Source organism: Leuciscus leuciscus, assembly GCF_965113295.1.
Source record: "Leuciscus leuciscus genome assembly, chromosome: 11".
Classification (NCBI taxonomy): domain Eukaryota; kingdom Metazoa; phylum Chordata; class Actinopteri; order Cypriniformes; family Leuciscidae; genus Leuciscus; species Leuciscus leuciscus.
In genome coordinates, this window is record NC_138735.1 from 18,917,479 (window position 1) to 18,938,501 (window position 21,023).

General features: G+C 34.6%; 1 protein-coding gene across 8 annotated transcripts in view; it reads right to left on the minus strand.

Annotated features, from left to right (window-relative positions):
- Window positions 1–470: 470 nt before the first annotated feature.
- relch (RAB11 binding and LisH domain, coiled-coil and HEAT repeat containing) overlaps window positions 471–21,023 on the minus strand; it is a 45,871-nt gene continuing 25,318 nt past the window's right edge. For 2 of the 8 annotated variants that reach the window (XM_082183877.1, XM_082183881.1), the window contains 19 exons: window positions 20,106–20,218; window positions 19,920–20,010; window positions 17,221–17,292; window positions 16,559–16,699; window positions 16,284–16,448; window positions 15,099–15,243; window positions 14,656–14,812; window positions 13,302–13,425; window positions 13,081–13,129; window positions 12,626–12,705; window positions 12,441–12,547; window positions 10,876–10,975; window positions 10,055–10,137; window positions 8,086–8,149; window positions 7,398–7,536; window positions 7,058–7,174; window positions 4,024–4,112; window positions 3,646–3,716; window positions 471–1,078 (listed from right to left, as the gene is read on the minus strand). In XM_082183877.1, the coding sequence (XP_082040003.1) occupies window positions 958–1,078; window positions 3,646–3,716; window positions 4,024–4,112; window positions 7,058–7,174; window positions 7,398–7,536; window positions 8,086–8,149; window positions 10,055–10,137; window positions 10,876–10,975; window positions 12,441–12,547; window positions 12,626–12,705; window positions 13,081–13,129; window positions 13,302–13,425; window positions 14,656–14,812; window positions 15,099–15,243; window positions 16,284–16,448; window positions 16,559–16,699; window positions 17,221–17,292; window positions 19,920–20,010; window positions 20,106–20,218 (2,028 nt within the window). In that variant the 3' untranslated portion in view covers window positions 471–957. Of the gene's footprint in view, window positions 1,079–3,645; window positions 3,717–4,023; window positions 4,113–7,057; window positions 7,175–7,397; window positions 7,537–8,085; window positions 8,150–8,460; window positions 8,544–10,054; window positions 10,138–10,875; window positions 10,976–12,440; window positions 12,548–12,625; window positions 12,706–13,080; window positions 13,130–13,301; window positions 13,426–14,655; window positions 14,813–15,098; window positions 15,247–16,283; window positions 16,449–16,558; window positions 16,700–17,220; window positions 17,293–19,919; window positions 20,011–20,105; window positions 20,219–21,023 lie in introns of those variants that run through there. The other 6 variants (XM_082183876.1, XM_082183880.1, XM_082183875.1 and 3 more) reach the window with 4 other exon arrangements.

The following is a 21,023-nucleotide window of genomic DNA, read 5'->3' on the forward strand; positions in this document are numbered from 1 at the left end:
AGATTAAAATTAATATGCAAATTTCGTTTTCCTTCAGTCAATAAATGATTTCAACACAAAGGCTTCTGCAGAACCGTACCAGTATTTTCTCCCGCCAACTGCTGACCATGTGATCAAGAGGGCCTTGAACTTTGGAACCTTTATTCCAAATGTGGAGGAAAACAAGCCCACGTCTTTGTAGTTTAAGTTTTTTTTGGTTGGTTTTCAAGGCCATGCATTTATTGTAGTAACACCTGTCGAAGTTTAAAATATGCGTCACAATTCAGTTGCATTAGGGACATGCTGTGTAAACTGATATGAACCTGAGTCAGATAACATGAGGAACAAACAATGTGCTACTGATTTGCTGTATCAGAAGTACTTAAGTGCAGATTTATTATGATTGTTGTCAAGCCAGATGTCCGAGAAAGCAAAGAATCATCTAAAAGACAATCTTAAAGAGTTCAAGAGACAACACACAGAATCAGAAGTACATAAGTACACAAGTGGTCTTCGCTTTTTATTTATTTTATGACACGAATGTTCAAATATACATGATATTGGGTACTGTTTTCTCAATTCACTGTATTTTACAGTTATTTACTGTTGGAGCATATCCAAAATAAGAGAAACAAATCCCCGGACAATTTTACACACTTATAGAAAATTTTATCCAGAGACACAGCAACACATAAAAGTCGAGACAAGGAAGGAATCATTGTTTTGATTTCATAAAGTTCACATTTTCAAAAACAAAAACAAATGTAGTGATGTAAATAAGCCTCTGAAAAAAAAAAAAAAAAAGGAAAACATTGAAACAAGAGTGCAAATTTCTTTGGAGGCTGGAATAAATTTAAGACATAAATATGTTAAAAATACAGCCTATCAAATCAAAGACGAACAAAAGAAAGGCAGACGATTGACTTCAAGTAGGAGATCCCAGAAAGTGGAGGATCATGGGAAACACCCAAGCAGCTCTCATTTCTTCCTCTGGAAAACATTAGCCAGCATGGCACCGGAGGTGGTCAGCTGACCCATCTTACTTAGAAACTTGGTCTTCGCATCTTCGCCCACCAGACTCGCTGCAATAGAGATGGACCTGAAAGGGGACAGCACCGCATTCGAGGGTTAGAAAACGGTTTCTATTTCTTTGCGGCTGGAACAACATAAAAGTATGACAATCTCAGGTACTGTTATGTGCTTTATTTAAGGTTAAAAGAATTTATTGTGATTTTGAAAATCATTTTGTGTGATCAAAAGCGACACGTGATAATTCACCTCAGATCTTGAAAATAAATAAAAGGAAACAAGAATGTTCAAACTGTGAACTCAATGCGACCAAACAAGTGTATTCTATGACGATGATTGTTTCAGTCACTCAGTACATATTATTAAAGGGATAGTTCACCAAAATTTGTAATTCTTTCATTGATTACTCATCCTCATGTCGTTCCAAACCCATAAGACTTTTGTTCATCTTCGGAACACAAATGAAGATCTTTTTGGGGAAATCTGAGAGCTTTCTGTCCCTCTGTTGACAGCTACGCAACTACTAGTTTGAAACTGCAAAAAGTTCATAAAGAGATTGAAAACTAATCCATTTGAATTGAGCGGTTTATTCAAAATTTTCTGAAGAGACTCGATCACTTTATATGATGAACAGATTGAATTTAGGCTTTTCGTCATACACTTTTATTCTGTCTTTGGAGGGGCAGAAAGATCTCAGATTACGTCAAAAAGATGAACGAAAGTCTTATGGGTTTGGAACGACATCGGGGGGGTCGGGGGAGTAATTAATGACAGAATTAAAAATTTTAGGACCGGTATATCGTGCAACACTAGTGTGGACAAGCACACATTGCTTGTCGCTGGAATCGTATCGCGTCACGTCTGGTTAGGATAAAGTGTTACGTGGATATGTACAATAGACTATAAGTCTTGGTGATTCATTTTTGATTATTCAGCTCAAACGGTCAATTTCATTTAACTCTTAATTCTACTATTCATTTGCATCCTCACTCTCTGCGTGGCATTTGCCATATATTCAAATATGTCTGTAAAAATAAGAGATTTATCACAATTTATTATAAAAATATAAAATATCACGATTCCTTGTAATTATATAATGTAAAACATGGACTTGATTATACACAAGTTATTAATGTTTTTGAAAGAAAGCTCTTATGTACACCAAAGCTGCATTTATTTTACTTAAAAATACAGTAACCGTAATATTGTGAAATATTATTAATTTAAAACAACTTTTTTCAATTTTAAATGTAATTTATTCCTGTCATCAAAGCTGAATTTTCAGCATCATTACTCCAGTTTTCAGTGTCACATGATCCTTCAGAAATCATTCTTATGTGCTGATTTGGTGCTCATGAAACATTTCTTATTATTATCAATGTTGAAAACAGTTTGTTGTGCTGCTTAATATTTTTGTGCATTTGCTTTCCAGGATTATTTGATGAATTTCTTTTTTTTATTTTTTTTTATTTATATATCCGTAACAACCTTTGGTCGATCAGGTGTGAATTAAAATTTTCAAGGTCATGCAATTGCAAGATGACACACAAATATTGTTGATAAATAGAATATTTTAACACCATCTCTGTTTTATGATCATACCCAAACGTGGAAAAAACCCCCAAAATTCTATAAATCAAACACTTCATGTACTAATACGCATCACTGCTATATAACCAACATGTTTTGTTCTCTAAAACATACTAAATATATTTCTCTCACCCAACTAACTAAATATAAAAGATCCTGGATAACTCATGGCAGAACAACCTACACCATTTGTGAGAGACAGATTCAAACTGATGTATCATGGCTTGTCGTGACAGTCGCAATGACAGACTTCACTGCATTTATAAAGTTCAAACATTTATAAATATCTCACAGAGGCATGGAACAAAACCACTGGAAGCATTGCTTAGACACCACTGTGAAATTAAGACGACAAGTGCCGTTTATGATCAAGCCACATCTTTAAGTTCAAGGTTTTAAAGACTGCCACACGTGTTTGCAAGCTTCATTTTGGAAACCCACATTTAGAAAGATTCCTTAGCAAGCAAAAATCTGACTGCATATACCCTCTCACGTCTTCACTACATCTAGAGTCATTCAACTCTAGGAACTTGCACACTTAAGCAAATAAAAACCCATTCTCTGCATTTCATTTGACCTTTTATACAAGAAAAAAGCCGAAATTGCAGTGGCAAAATGAGAAATAAGTGTACGAGTGAATTCATATGCTTCAAGTGTAATACGAAGCAGCCTACGTACAGGCCTGCATGAATGGAGCGGGTTTGCAATAATCATGTGGCTAAGCCTGATGGGAACTATACTAGCAGCGGAGAGACTGAGTCAAACCCAAGCTATTAAGGAAATTAGCATGCGAAAAGCTTTCCTGGGTACTATACGATTGAGTAGGTGTACTTGAGAAGTGTTGTGAAATTAGTTTGTTTTTACTCTGCCACAGAATGAGCACTTGTTCGCTTGTTACGTTTTGTGGCCAGGGATTATTTATACTGAAACTGAAGTAGACACTGTATTTATTAGCTTAAATGTAGTGATTTGAGGCTCCATTTACAGTAAATAAGAAGACAAATCATGGCGAGCCAACTATGAATAAATGAAAGAGTGTCTTCTCACCCTTGTGCCTCTCCAATGCCTTTGTTCTCCACCTTTATTTCACACTCCTTTATCATGGAACTGAGAATAACCTAAAGGACAAACGGGAAAAGGAGGATGTATTCTTAGAGCACTGCTGGGAAGTCTGACATATACACAGACACACACGCACATCAGCTGGACATTACTAGGCAAAGGAAATTAAATAAATAGAAATTGGGTGTTATGACATGCAGCGTAAAAAAATGTTAAGACGACAAGACTGGACAAGGCTAAGGAAAGTGACTCAATGTTATGGGTCTGTATTTAATTAGGAATTATAGTTGGCTACTGTAGAAATGTCACGTATACATGAAAATTAAACAATTTAGGATATTATTGAAATGTTTGATTTAATACCTCATGCTCAGGAGAGAGCTGCTCCATATCTGTCCTTAAACATCTCAGTCCAGGGAGGAAATGATTCACCATCAGTTCTTCAGAAATAACTGAAGCCCCAGAGTTAAGAAAACATACCTGTAAAATATACACATCTTCCCCGTCCATGGTTCAGTACGCATACTTGAAAACTCCTTAATATAATGTAATTTAATATAATACAATATAAGAGAAATTGGACATGAAAATAAATATTCACGGCTAAATAAAACCAAAAATTGCAAAACTTCATTTCATTCTTTGATATACAACAACACTAAAAATAAAATAAAAATGAAATAAAACTATAAAATACAGAAAAACAAAAAACTACACTAAAACTAATTCACAACAGTAAAAACAGTGAAAACAGTAAAAACTAAATAAATACTTTTTTAAAACTACAGTAAACCTGCAATTAAGGCTGTAATTCTATGAAAGTTTAATTAATTACAAGATATACCAATTCATTATTTTAAATACATGACAATTAAATCACATATAACAATATTTGATGTGAAAATATATTATATCCATAATGCAGAAAGAATATTAAATTATAATACTACATTAGCAAATGTGAAAAAATGTAAACTATAATAAATCTGCAGATAGGGCTGTTAATCTATCAAAGTTTAATTCAATTATATACAAATTAATATATATGTAATTTTCACAGAAAATATACCAATATTTGCTGTGAAAAGAAGTTATATCCTTAATGCAGAAATATATATTTTTTAATAAATTAAATGTAATAATAATAACAAAATGTGTATGACTCTATATTTAAGCGTAACGGGTAACTCAGTTGAATTGCTGTTCTAAAACTCCAAATGAGCGAAACCATGAATTAAACAACAGTGTTAAAATATCAGTTATCGGTATCAGCTTAAAGCTTCATGATTGAACAGAGACCAAACCGAAACAATGACCACCACAAAACTTGATATAAACTGAACCGTGAGAAATCTGCACTGCTAAACCCCTAACAACTACCCATAATGACTTGCACTTTTACAGTGCGTACACACCAGTATACAGTCCACTGATTCAGACTCAACCTCATATTGATCATGTTGCAAAACCTCAAAACACAGACAGGACGAGGTTTTATAAAACTGCCTGGGGGGCAAGCCACTGCTACCGGGGGGTCTCAACCGTGGCACAGCGGACAAAAATAAAATGAAACTGAGAAAGATTTGGGGGGAGGGGGGGCAAGACAAAGGAGCATCTGCGAAGGCATGTATGCTGGGAATCCTGACCAAAGGGCTGGGCTAGGCTCTTTTCGCTCAAACGAACAACATCACAGAGCGTTTAACGACAAATTCTGCCATCCACCCTGCAATTTAGTGTACAAATATGGCTGAGGTTATTTTTCTTTCTTTCCCTGCCAGCGGGATATGCAAACATTTTTCACAACGTTGAAGCTCTCAGAAGAAAAGACAAAAAAAAAAAAAAGAGAGTGAGAATGCAAATCCAGCTATGTAGGAGACTCATGTCCAGCTTAAATAGTTGACCATTGCTTAAAAACGCAAAAAACAATGGCCACACAGTTTGTGTGTTCAGTCTCTGTTATTAAGTTGAAACTGGAGGTAAAACTGTGGTTATACTGTGCAAGCTGCCATACGCCACAAAATCAGTAAAGACACCAGTGAAAAATGGCTTCTGCTCCCAAACATCAGCATACAGGCCAATTCCGATGTCTATATATTTTCAATTTGTAATCAAAATGGTCTCTCTTAGAGAAAAATCAGCTGGTAATTTTGGAAATGCAAACCGCTAGGCATTACTGAGGCGCACAAAAAATAAGAAAAAGCTTGATTGATTTTTTTGAAAAAAGTAGAAGCCTGAAATAGTCAGCCAAACAATTGCCCACAGGCTTTCATGGACCGGCTAGTGTATACTTTCCCCCAAAATAGCAAGGGTTTGGCAAAATGGAAAGCTACAATTTGATTGGCTGAGTTTTACTCAAATATCAGGTTTTTAAATCGCTGTATGAGGACATAAAGCAGTGTTTACAAGACACTAAATAACTATAATAAGTGTTTTTGAGAAATAACCAGACACTGGATTTAATACATCTCCACAAAGAAGCGGCTCTTACCACATTATCTACAGTATGTTTCCATTCAAAGTTGCAAATTAAACATGCGCAAAATTGGAATATCGCATAAAACATTTGCGAATAAAGCAGAGTTTCTTTTCCGAATAAAGCAGAGTTTCTTTTCCAAGTGTTCAAGAGAACAACATCGTCACTTTCTGGGAAATAGGCGCACAAACTGGTAATAATAATGGAAGTTTCTGCAATCGGGGAAGCCACTGTGGCTATTTTTTGTACCTCATAAATTCCTTGAGCAAAATGCAATAAACGCTTTCATGTTATCGTGCGTTTGGATGTCTGGTTTTTGGGAACGCAATCGGGATAGACACCACTTTGATTGAAGACTTTGGCTCAGGCATTTCAGAATAACTAAAACAAACTTTGATATGCTGTGTTGGTCCGCTGGTTAGTCCAGTTATCCAATCACATCCTCTGTTGAAGCAAAGTCACGTTAGTTTTTTTTGTTGTGGATCGAGGGATTTATTCTGCAAATATGCTTCCATTGTAGTTCATGCACAAGTCTTTTTATCAGATAAAAAATATATATATCTGCCTCAATTGAGCATACAGTTTTTTTATGCTCATTTTTAGAATGTATGCGCATCTTGGTGTTTCCATCCAGCGGTTTTTACACGATAACCCTAAATTTGCATAAAAATTTGATTAAACAAACAAAAAAAAAAGTATCGATTTTGTGTGAAAAATCATCACAATATATTAATGTATGATTGTGTCAGCACAGCACTTTTTGAGATTAGAATTACCTGCAAAGTGGACCAGACTTCATGCTACTAGTCAAAACCATGCTATGCGAGACAAAGAAAGGTTATTAGCAGTCAAAAGTAGTTCTGAACAGACAGAACAGTGTCTAACTTAGAAATGACCTCTCCTTAATGTGACTATAAAGGATACAACAGCAGGATAAGGCGCTGTACGCCTCAAACAGTTGAGTGGCAATGTCAATTCTTTTACTCTCCACCGTCTGCTGGTTGTTGCACAGAGCCAGTTTGTGCAAATGAGGAAGAACAACTGTGGGGGGTAAAAAACAGGCAGAGGACAGAGCATGAAAAACCCCCCCAAAAAACATCCAAAATACTTCTGCCAAACTAATGTGTGCACACAATTACAGAAGCATGACGGTACTGTTTTCATCACATTACAACAAGCTATTGTGTTTTTCTCTGTGCAAATAGTCAACCTTTGCATAAGCATGTAACTCTTTCTTTAGTGAATATATAGAGAAGACACTCACATTCATCTCTGAAGCGCGGCTCTGCGTTGGGTCCTACTCTTCCAAATGTTTTGATAATTTCCATGTGCAAAGAATGCTGGTCCTGATACTGGGGGTCTTCCAGAAAAGAGGCCAGCTGCATTTTCACTCTCTCTAGCAGCTAATGAATCAACACACACACACACACACACACACACACTAAATACATCTCTATAGCTTCTCTACACAGTTTGTATACTTGTGACAATTCATATTTATTGGATAATTTAATATATTTGCTGTAAATAAGAGCTCTTAATATTTTTCATTTATTTGTATGAATTGTATATCATATATATATATATATATATATATATATATATATATATATATATATATATATATATATATATATATATATATATATATATATATAAATAATGTTAATATTAGTTAATAAAAATACAACTTTTCATTGTTAATGTTAATTGGAACATTTACTAATTCATTATTAAAATCTAACAACTAAGATTAAAAAATGTCTTAGAAGTATTTTTCATTGTTAGTTCACGTTAACTAATGTTAACAAATGGAAACTTATAGTAAAGTTTTAGCCATAAAATATTATATAGCAATAACCAAATATATCTATTTTTCAATAATATAGCGACTTAAATATTTTAAAAGTGACAAATATATGTGCAGTGTCTGTAATCTGGAAGACTTGTACCTCTTTTTGAGTTACAGTTTCCATAATTGTTCCGAAGGCAGGTATTGTTGATATCCTCACTGAGCTGAAAATAGAAAAGTCGTCACTATACATCCAAAAGAAACCATTCATTTCCCCAATAAAATGAAAAAAGATGCATGAATGGAACAGAACCATGAGATGCCAATCACTTGATGGAATATGTGCTAAGCAAGATGATTAATGTCACATGATCATTCCCATGTCAGTATGAAAACCAAAACAGAAACAAACAGACAACAAATATCCAAACCCACTGAAACCCCCCAGAAAATAAAATATAAAAATAAAAAATATCCAACTAAGAGAATGCGGAGAGGAGGTTTTTAAAATGTCTCATAGCTAGGGTTAACTCACAATTCAGGACCACTGCACAAGGTAATAAGGGCCGGAGCTACTCGCTTGTCAATTAAGGCTTCGCTCATGCCTCGAAGAATCAGCTGCAAACCAGTCAGATGCAAAAGAGAGACGGGGGGGTCAAACACAAACGGCCAAGAACCTAGCAGGGAGGGGGGGTGGTAGAGAAGACTGTAGTACTAGGGGCCTTGGGAGAAAGTGACTGGCAGCCAAACATGCCACAGGCTACATGGATGGACAGATGGGTTGACTGACTGAAAGAATGAATGGATTGCGAAAAACAGGTAGCTTCTTCAAGCGTGCAGTGGTTAGTGAAGCCTGAATGAAGAATGTTAGTACATAAACAAAATAAGCACTGTCTCTCAAGCCTTGGTTTCATCAGGAGAGACAGATATACATGTATTAATTCACACCTTCACACTGACATAATGATCAGCATCAATTACAAATGGTGCACATACAAGGAATAATTATATTAGCTGAAATTAATAATGGTTGATTTCAAGAATAAACATTTATGTCTGTGCCATATTTCTACCTCAAAATAAAGAATAAAATGTAAAAAAAAAGAAGATTTTTGCAAGTGTGTTTTTAGATTTATTTGTATTATGACATTATATTCATAGCAATTACGCATATTTATCCTTCTGTTGATTAGTAGCCTATTATAATGTAAATAAATTATTATTATGAGAAAAAAATACTAGTACTGTCAAATAGATTAATCGCATCTAAATGTTTGTTTACATAATATATGTGTGCATATATATTAATACATTTATATATTATAAATATTGCTGTGTGTGCACTGTATATAACACACAAACACATTTTTATACACACACACACACACATACATACGTGTGTGTGTATATATATATGGACATATACAGACACACTATATATATATATATATATATATATATATATATATATATATATATATATATATATATATATATATATATATATATATACATACATACATATATACACACACATACATATATATATATATATTATGTAAACAAACTTTTGTTAGATGCAATTAATCAATTTGACAGCAAATACACATATAGACAATTAATTTTAAAATGTGAAACATTTCTTTATAATTTTTTATTTCGTGAATAAATATTTATGTCTGGGCCATATTCCAACCTTTTTTTTTAAAAAGAATACTAAAAAAATACATTTTATTTTCTATAAAGAATGAAACATTTGTATTTATTTTTACTGCAGTTTGTTTTTATGACTGTATTACAGTCATTATAATGAGAATGAGATTACTGTAATAAGAATTTGTGAGGGAAAATGTGGTTCATTGTGATGGAATTTTAGTGTAAAATATGACCCATACATTTCATTAAATAATAAAAAAACATTTCTATGTGCTAACATCCTGACTTTCATTTATATGAACTTTTATTCAAAGTTAATTTTATTAAATTATTTGAAACCCATAAATCTTGGCTCCGCCCATCTCGTGGCACAGGTAGGTGTTACTCAACAGGAGAGAGGCTAATAGAGGTGTGGTCTCCTGAGAGAACCAAGGCGGAGGGAGGTGCATGGATGAAGGAGGCAGGAGACTTACATTTCAGGATCACTGGAGAGAGTGATAAGTGCTGGAACAACTCTCTGAGCTACTAGAGTTTCATTCACCCCCTTCACCAACAGCTGATTGGTCAGAGCAGGGGTGATGTCACACAGGATGCATGGAAAGAGCGAGCACAGTGTCATGGAACACCGCAGAGAGAAAGAGAGAGAGAGAGAGAAACAAAAGAACACAAAAGAAACAACGGTAACAAACTAAAAAAAAAACTGCGCAGACATACAACGAAAAACATGACAGAAGCCCAAAGAGGCGCTACACAGATGAATTAAATAAAAATAAGGACTAAAAAGGCCAGGCAAATTTAACTAAAGCTACGACCACAGATGAGGAGAAGGGGGTTTCTCAGATGGAAGAGTTTATTAACACTCCTCGAACCTTCATTACGGACTTACACGGGGCTTGTGTGTGTGTGGGGGAGGGGGATGAAATGTGGGCGTTTGTTACGTAATTTTTGTATGGCAATAGCAAGCGTGCTGTGGTGCAAAAGACATACGGATGCTTTAAAGCGGCAACAACTTCAAAAACACATCCAGTGATTTGACAGATAACAGGGATGACAAGGCACAAGGGGGCCCTAGAGGGAGTGTGGAGAGGTCTGAAAGTACATATATACCACCTCACACCAACCATCAACATTTTAAATACATGAGATTACAGCTAATCTGAATAAAAAACAAAGCATTAGGTGATATAAAATAATCATTTGACTGGCCTGGAGGAAGGTACATGTCTTTAAATATAAACTTTATTTACTGTATGGCTAAATAAACATTATGAATTGAATTGGAGGAAGGGCTTACCTCGAACATGCGTGCAGCTGTGCAGCGTACCAGTGCAGATGTATGGACCACTCCATACCAAAGCACCGTCAGAAGAAGCTCGTGATACGCTGGGTTTGCCCTGGAGACAGGGAACTGTTTCAGTAGACAATCACTAAATGACAGTTGATGACCCTACTAAACCTGATCTTCAAGACAGTTAGATTTCCATTAGCATGAAATGTCTGGTGCATTAGATCATCTAGTGATAGTGGAAAGGATATGGGAGCGAAACACATTGGGACATGTTTTTTTTTGTGCAATACTGCCTAAACTGTTATTGTCGGTTTATAAGGGCTCAACTTCAAGGATGGCCCACTGACCTGGATCCAGTGTGTGAGTGTTTTGTGTCTTTATGCCTTGTAAATTTAAACATTTTCTTTTAAATAACATTTAGAACAGCTTGTCAACCATTTGAACGTCTAAGTTTATATTAACTTAAATATTTAATATTATCTAACTAGATAATAAAGATGAAGCTGTGTCTACATTGCAAGAATGACTTGTGCTTAGTAGGGGGAAAAAATTGCAAACCAATTAGTAATGTTTGGCAATGTAAACTATCCTTTACGGTAAAATAATTTAGGAATTTCTTGTATAAATATAATAACTGTACAATGTACTGCTATTATTGCAAATTTTATCTGTAATAATTTTCAATAATAATTTTAAATGTGAAATAGTAAAATACATTTATACACAATATGAATATAAACATATAGATATGTTTAAATATTTTTGCAATAAATTATATTTTTAAATATAATAATTTAAAACTATGAAACCATAAAGTTTAATTATTCATGCAAATGTGTACAAATAATATATAAATAAATATTAAAACAATTAAAATAATGTTAAAACTATGAAATCATAAATAAAATAATATTAAATAATAATAAAACAAATAGTAATGTTTGGCAATGTATACCATCATGTTTCCAGTAAAAGCTCTTGGGAATTTCTTGTATAATTAATTATAATAATCTGTGAAAAAGTAAAATACAATTATACATCTAAAAATAATTTTAAAATGTATCTAAAAATTGTGTAATAAATAATCTTTTTTTGAAATAATTGTAAAACTATGAAACCATATATAATCATTAATACAAATGTGTAAAAAAAAATATATAAATAAATATTAAAACAATTAAAATAATGTTAAAACTATGAAATCATAAATAAAATAATGCAAAAATATTAAGAAATATTATGTTTTATGTTTTTTTTTTACTTTTTGGAGCTTCACAGGCCATGATTACAGTTAAACAGCACTTTTTGTGTTCCATGGAAGAAATAAAATCACATGGGTTTGGAATAGCATGAGGGCGAGTAAATGATGACAATTATAACATTTGTGTGAGCCACTCCTTTCAAATGGATGTATTAATATAGTTTTCGTGCACAGAAACTGACAGGTTCTTTCAATAGTGGGGTCTTGTGAGGAAGTCAGTTTACATCATCTTAAAGGAATTACAGCTTCAGATGAGCTCATGCAGAAAGACATCTTGGCTGTAGAGTTAACATTGCCAACGGACACTCACCCCAGCTCAACAAATGAAGCTTTTAGACTGTCAAGAGGAGCATGGGAGAGAGATAGGGTGGTCATGACATCCTCAAGAAAGCCCACCAAGAGTTTACGGTCCTCCTCCTGAAACAAGTGACTTCATCAGAGAAAGGCTTTACTGAATTATGACATCCTATATCATGCGTACAGTGACACTCCTACCTGATTGTAGCATGTCAGGACTCCGGTTGCATAGATCGGCACCGTAGCCTTGGTAAGGATGCCGTTTCCTGCGGTGGCGTCTGCAGGAGACAACCCTTGTTACAATCACTAAACTTATATAACAGAACACTCAGTTCTATATTCAGTTGGACTGGACATAAGAGTTAATTGAATTCATCTGGTAAGAATTCAGAAAGACTCAAACCATTCAAATGATACCACATGCCTAGTTTTGTTGGCAGATACTTAACCATTGACTTGTTTTAACTCAACAAACATTCAAAGAATGAAAGAAAGAGCTCCATTTTCAAATCCCATGAAGAGCAAAAACACATATTTGACACACAAGTCTCCAGCTTGGGAAAGAGATATAGAGACTAAGAGTGTGTGTTCTCTTCCCAGCCCCTCCTTTGACAGCGGGGGTGTTATTCTTGGTTAACTGAACATTCACTCACCCACATTTTCCTCAGATAGCCGCAAGATTTCTTGGAATTGAGGTTTTACCTTCGAAAAGGAGGGAAAAACAACAGCTAAATTAAACTGGAAGTGCTGAACTGTGTAACTGAGCCAGACTATTTGCAGCTCAAACTCTATTTAGCTACTTCGCTTTTCCAAATGAAGAAAAAAAAAAAAAGGTCATGCAGAGAGAGATTGCTGAAAGCATGGCCTGTCCTACCTTGGTGTTGGTAAAGATTTTCCCAAATGTTCGACATAATCTCCAGAAGAACCTGGAGAACTCGTGCACACAGGTGGACGAGGTGACGTTGATGCGTCCTACAATCTCTATTATCTGTGGTAAACTGTGGAGAGAAACCAGAATTAGGTCCAGTTCAAATGTAGGTGAAGGCTATTTATATGCAACATGAGAACTACAGTGCATTAATGTTAACAGATACAACTTTGGATTTTAATAATGTATTAGTAAATGTTAAGATTAACATTAACTAAGAATAATAAATGCTGTAGAAGTATTGTTTATTGTAAGGTAATTAATGTAGTTAACTGATGTGAACAAATGAAACCTTACTGTAGTGTTCCCAAAAATTAGAGGGATTTCAAATACATTGTACCTTAAATGAAAGGGACAATATTATGCAATTTAGTAGCATTTTATTTTTTACAGCCAAAAATACTTAATTTAGTTTTAAATATCCTTCTGGATTAAGCATGCTGTTTGGCTATACCTTTAGGATTTCAATATGTAAATTAAGTTTTTTTTAGTTCAAGTTCAAGTTAGCGTGCCAGCAAGCATGACTATGTTCATAGCTATATACAAACATAATATATACACATTGACATGACATGTATGCATATGTATCAAAACAAATATTTAAAAAAATATATATATATATTTTTAAAGAGTTTTAAAGTTTATCTTTGATAAAAACAAATTAAAACTTTGAAACCTTTAAATATCATTTGTAATGCAAATGTGTAAAAAAAAAAGTATAACTAACAATTTAAATGTTAAAACTTTGACATACAATAATACATGTAAAAATGCTTTAAAAATTTGAAATATTAAGTTATAAATTTAAATGAATAAATACATCTTAGCCTCAAAAAACTAAATATGGCCTCACTAACTTAAAAACCTCTTCATGAGAATTAACTGAAAAGTAAAGAGACCTAGGAGTTAAAACCATCACAGTCCATAAAAATATGCTTCAGAGATATTGGACTTTGACATATGATCTTCAGCCATTTACAAAAACGTATGAGTCTGGAGTCATTTGACACTTTCTGACCCTTAGTTTTTACTTATAAATGATCTAGGTGGCATGAAGAATAAGCTTTGAATTATGAATACTAAAAGTACAGCAAAAGATCAAGGAAAACTGTTTTTATGAACACATATGCATGCCATTTAACTCTCTAGAACGTCTGAGGTGTGGCCTGCTGGTAGAGCACATGCTCCAACATGAGTGGGTGACCCAAGTTCCTGTCTCCACCTTCAATAAAAATGTCAAAAGAGGCCAAAAAGCAGAGGTCAAAAGGGGTAAGAGTGTGCGCGTGTGATATCCACTCACAACTGGTTGACCACCCAGAGCAAACTGTCCCATCCCGTAGTTCCTTCATGCTGGAGCTGATGATCATATAACTGCAGCAGAACTGCCAACTGCTCTCGGCTACCCATGATGGTGGCCACGTCCTGCAACGGAGAGGCTGGCCGCGGGAATCGGGTCACTGCAGGGTCACATGCACACACACACACACACACACACAGAGGCATACTTTAAAACCAGGAATACACCAAAAAAAGCGTAACTGCGCAAATCATCGGACACGGCCGCAGAGCGTAAATGAAAGAGCACTTTGATAGTGAGCCCAAAACCAGAGAGCAACCTCAACATGGCAGGAACCCTACAGTTACACTGAGTCAGGCGCCAGGTCTGCATCGCTAAACGTGGCCTGACTGAGAATGTTAGCGAAAAACGCGTGCGTGCACATGTTGACGTTGGCAGACCCTCACCCTCGATAGGAGGCACGTCGCCCTGTAGGTTGGCTTGGCTGGTGAAGGGGGCGTTCTGAAGCAGCACCGCAAACAGAGCCGGGATGAGAGACTGAAGCGCTGACAGATACATATGCAGCTTGTGTTCATCTAGACCATATTCACCCTGCTGGAGAGAGAGAGACATACATTTGGAGTTGAATTGTTAGAATCAAATATATTCTAAGATTCCATTCTAAATATTCAAATGTACAATACAATAATGTGTAAGAAAAAAAGTTTGGGGTCAGTAAGGTTTTTTGATGTCTTATGGCTGCATTTATTGTGAAAACAGTAATGTTGTGAAATATTAAACATTTTTAAATAACAATTGCTATTTTAGTATATTTTACAATGTAAAATATTCATGTGATGTCAAAGTTGAATTTTCAGCATTATTACCCCAGTCTTCAGGGACACATGATCCTTCAGTAATCATTCTAATATGCTGATTTGCTGCTCAAGAAATATTTCTTATTAATATCAGTGTTGAAAACAGTTGTGCTGCTTAGTATTTTTGTGTATTTTTCTTTTTCAGGATTCTTTGAGGAATATAAAGTTCAAAAGAACAGCATTTATTTTAACCAGAAACTATTTGTAAGAATCTAAAAGTCTTTACTGTCACTTTTGATCAATTTAACATCCTAGCTTACAGACCCCAAACTTTTGAATGGTAAAAATGTTTTATTCTAAACACATTTTATACTAAATATGCAATTCGGAAAAGACTGAAATATAACAGAATGGAAAATTAGACTCTAAATATTTAATTATAAAATGTTCAGATTAATCTATTCTAAATAATAAAAAATAAAAAAAAGATTTAAAAAAATCAATTTAAAAGAGTCCAATAAAAAAAGATTTGATCATCTGAGTTTAAATATTCATAAAAAAAAAAAAGTCTCAAAAGATTCTAATGTAAAGATTAAATTAATCTAAATATTAAATTCAAAAATTTTATTCTAAAGATTAAAGTACATAGATTCTAATGGTTCCATTCTAAATATTCAATCTTTTTAGAATTGAAAGATTCCATTCTAAAAAAAAAAAAAAAAAAGATTTTTAAAACATTCAGAACAGGCCAAGTGTAAACATGCTAAAACAAACATAATGTGGAACGGTGGTCCTGAAAAGGATGTAATTGTGTGTGTGTGTGCTGGTTTTCACCTTGAGCAGTTTCTCGATGCGCGTGAGGAGGGAGGGCATGAGCTGGGATTGTAAGTTGCCCAGTTCTGTGCACCAGGCAGCGAAGGCAGGAATGAACACTTGGTGGGTGGCACTGACCACCCTCTCTGACGGGTCGCCCAGAGACAACAGCATCAGCTCAAAGCCCTGTTACACAGCCATATACAAAATAAAGCACACATACATAAGAAAATACTAGTACAATGACTGTGAAATCTTTAAAAAAAACAACGCTTGAATGCAAAATCAGCACACACCTGGGAGTATTTGTCTGGATCATCGATGTAGCCCATTATAATACCTAAACTTTTCACCACGGCTTCTCGGACCATATCTGCTTTATCTTCAGCCAACATTTGCTGAAGCATGGACAGAACCAAGGAGCTTCGGATCTCCTTCTGCACACACACACACATATTTGTATTGCCATGCCAGTTCTGAATCCCAGGACAACATCTTTTTTGTGTGTACTGCTATGATTGGTTAAATCAAGTGTTTCTACTCACAAGTTAGTGAGTAAACATCAGACACTCCATTATAGACAGGAGAATTCAAAGGCAAAAAAGGCACAACGCCAACAATCAGAGCACAGTTTGAGCCAAATCAGTCTCAATATATTCATAGCACTAAACGAACAGCCAGAGAGCATTCCAACCGTAACTCTATGTTGTACAGCCACAGTAAACAAACAGCATTCCTCCATAGCAACACACACATGTGATCAAAGTGAAAATAAATGTAAACAGAGTTTGCACTGTGCTGATATTCGACAGTTTGATTATTTGATAATTATCATTTGATTATATCAACATGCTCTCGCTTGACTACATCTAGAGTTTAGTGATCACTAACTGTGACATTGTTGAAAGGTGGACATGATTAATGTGTCTTTTATATTTAGAGGAACAGAGTCTCTTACGGGTAAATAAGGGGCCAGGGCTCCACATGCTTCCGCCACCAGAAGTCTTCTCTCTGGATACTTGTGGTTGATCTGAGAGAGAGAGAGAAACACACATGCAACACAGACATACACAGACAGCACAAGACACAACACGGCAGCGTCAGTTCCAGCTCTGACCGCAGGACTGCATATCCACCCGTACCCTCTGTAAACCACATTAACTCACATTTTTCTGTGTTAAACTCTGAAATTGTTTCGGTTCTTTCCTGAGCGGAAACAGGTTTCCATGTGGGGAGTTGTATGAATGTACTGTACTTATGAGAGAGTTTACTTAAAACTAACAGTAAACATGGGGATGTGTAGCAAACCATGGAATGTTGAAATATTTAAAAATTCTATAAATATTTGATTACTACATTTCCCCCCACAGAAATCTAACAGCTAAAGTCTTAAAAGACTAAAAGATTCCATTCAAGATTCAAATATAAAACTTCACTAAATCCATTCTAAAAATAGTCATATATTCCATTATAAAGATTCCACTATAAAGATTTCATTCTAAAACCAAATTCTTTAATGGATATAGTACTTTACTTTATAAGTAAAAATAAGTACTTTATAAGTACTAAAATATGAACTGAAATAATTCAAACTTTTTTTTAAACAATAAAAATTAAATTTAAATATCGAATTACTTAAGTCTTAAAAGACTAAAAGATTCTATTCGATAGATTAATAAAGAAGATAAAAAAAGATTTGTAAAAAAAAAAAAAAAGACAAATCATTTAATTCTAAAGTTATTCGGTTCGAATATTCCATTATAAATATTCCATTCTAAACAGATTCAAAGACGCCATTCTAAAAGGGATTCAAAGATTCCATTGTTTGTTTATTACGTTTTTTTAACGCCATGTTAGCATCGGGGCTATTTACATGGCAAACACAGTCAATATTACAATCCATAAAATTTCAATTATTATATAAAACAACATACAGAAAATCTAAAATATTCCATGTAAACATGTTTCTGAATAAAAGCGTTTTCTGGCAGTATCATAAAAATGACAGTCCAACAGAATATGTTTAACAGTCAAAGGAACGTGACACGAGAGACATAAAGGAGGAACTTCGCCTCAAAGATTCCATTGTAAAAATATTCTATTATAAAGACTGCATTTTTAAATAGATTCAAAGATTCCATTCTAAAAATATGCGAATAATCTAGTCTAAAAAGATCCATAAACTGTTCAAGTAAAAGATAAAAATGCTCAAAATATTTAAGTGCGACATAATTGTCTAAATACGTTTGAGACCACTTTATGAAGTTTAAAGGGACCATTTATTAAACTTCTGTAATACTTTTTTCAGTGCTAGTAAAGGATTTTTTACTAAAAAATGCACAAAAATGGACATAAATTTAGTTTTCTCTGACCCTCTCTGAAATTAACAGTAGCTTATTTTGCCTCTGCACCTTCTATATGCAAATGAGATCTGCTAGGATTGGCTAACCTCACATGTGAAAACTATTACCATTGTCCAAACTGACTTTCATCAGTGTGGCCAAGTTGCTAAAGTGATTAGGTATTAATACGTAAAAGCTGATTATGTTTTAACAAAGTATGCCTACACAATTGAATAGAAAATCCTGCTTGTCTTCCTTAAAGGGATCATGACTTTCAAATCAAATTTGTCATGAGCTTTTGACATATAAGAGGCCTTTGCACCATAAAAACATCATGCAAGTTTCATAGCTTAGAGCGTTCTCCTCATTATAAACAAAGCATTTATTTAATCAAGCTCCAAAAACTGCTCATTGTGATATTGCAGGATCTGTGACGACACACTGGCATATATATTTGCATATGACTACCTCCAGAGCAAGACATCAACAAATAGTTATACATCATCGCACCATAGGCCCCACCCACTGGCATTCAGTCACTTAAATACTGTCATTTGCCTACACTGGATGTAGGACAAGCAAATAGATTAGAACCCATTATAATGACTGACGCTGTCTACACTGGATACAGTATACAGATGTGCGTTCAGTTTCTGACATACTTCACACACGAGAGTCTGTTGACAACAGGACAAACGGAAGAGACAATCAGAACGCAAGAGACCAGTTTAAACCGTTTGTTTGCGTCTCTGTACAGACTTCAGAGGAATCCCAGTTTTGGAAACATGGTTTATCATAATGGCATCCCGGATCACGACGGAGGATTATATGTTTGTTCAGTGCATTTTATTTAGTAAACGAGGCAGTGTAATGGAGAGTTCGCAAAGAAACTTCTGTTGAAAGATGAAGCAGCCAACTGTATTGAATCTGACACCAACTACATAACAAACAGCAAGTAAATGATTTCATAATGCTTTGTCTGTAAACGATGTTTATATGGATAAACGGTTTAATGTGGATAATGTTTTCACGTGCAATAGAGAGTGGGCTTAGAAACGGTTTCCTATGCAGTCACAGTAGCCAATCATAACAGCGGCCGTTTTCTGATAAGCCTTAAAGGAGCCGCCACTTAAAACCAGATAATTTCAGACAGAATGAGGGTTAAAAATAATAGTTTTTCCGCATGTTTATTTGATTTATTAACATTATAAGTGAACATTATAAGCAACATGTTAAAATAATCATTTAAAAAATGATTCCTTTAACAGGTGGGAAGTTATTACGTGATGAGTGTGTATACGAGTGCAGAACTAACCTGTTCCCAGCACTGCGGCAGAAGTTCGGCTTCGACCCGAGTGGGACCCACATGGCGAGCGAATGCAACACACCCGGTCAGAATCATCTGCCTGAAGAGGAACATCACAGCAGAATGTTATCAGACTCGAAACAAAACCCACATTGGTCAGTTTACACATGCGCAGATGCCCAGATGCGCACACACCTTTGCTCGTCGTCAGGTCTCTTGATAAGATTAAAGAGGATGTGCAGTAGCTGGTCTCTTTCTTTGGGCTCCGGATGAAGGCAGGCCGTACACAGAATGAGAGGAATCAACTCCTGTGGACACACAAATGAACGTAGGTCAAATAATATGCACTGTACATGGAAATAAACACATTCATGCACCCACTGAGACCCACTGCGTCCTAAAGGGCTCGGAGAGGGAACTTCGGCAAGCAGGTATTTGAGGATACAGGGGAAGCTACTCTACTGAAGAAACACCTTCACCACAAAGGAGAGAGTCTACAAGACACTAAATCACAGCACCAACTAGGGCTGGGCGATACATGTTGGATATTCACCACATTTGCAAAGATTTTGCTGGAGATATAATATTAAGAAACACTATGTCTACTGAAATGATTTTTATTAGGTCATAAAGTTTCCTAAAAACTATCAGTTTAGGAATCATTCCTTGTCTAATGATTTACAAGTATGAGAATGTTTATTGATTCAAAAAATGTGCATGCCATTTTTATTGTTTTATAGTGCTGTCAAATCGATTCTAAAATAAAAGTTTGTTTATATAATGTATATTTATATACACACACACATATATTATATAAACAAAATTTTATTTTAGAATCGATTAATCGATTTGACAGCACTATTATTTTTATTAAATACTTATTTATAAAAACGCTTACAAAAATGCATTTACAATATATTTAGTTTAAAAAAATATAATATACAAAATAAATATAATTATATTCCCTTAAGTTTTTGTTGGATTTTCTAGATATCTAAAAGTTATTTTATAGAGATCACACTCACAAAAAGTACTTTCAAGCCAAAGAAATAATCTCGTACTGAGCAAAGAAAATAATAATAAATAAATAAAATAATAGTAATAATAATAATA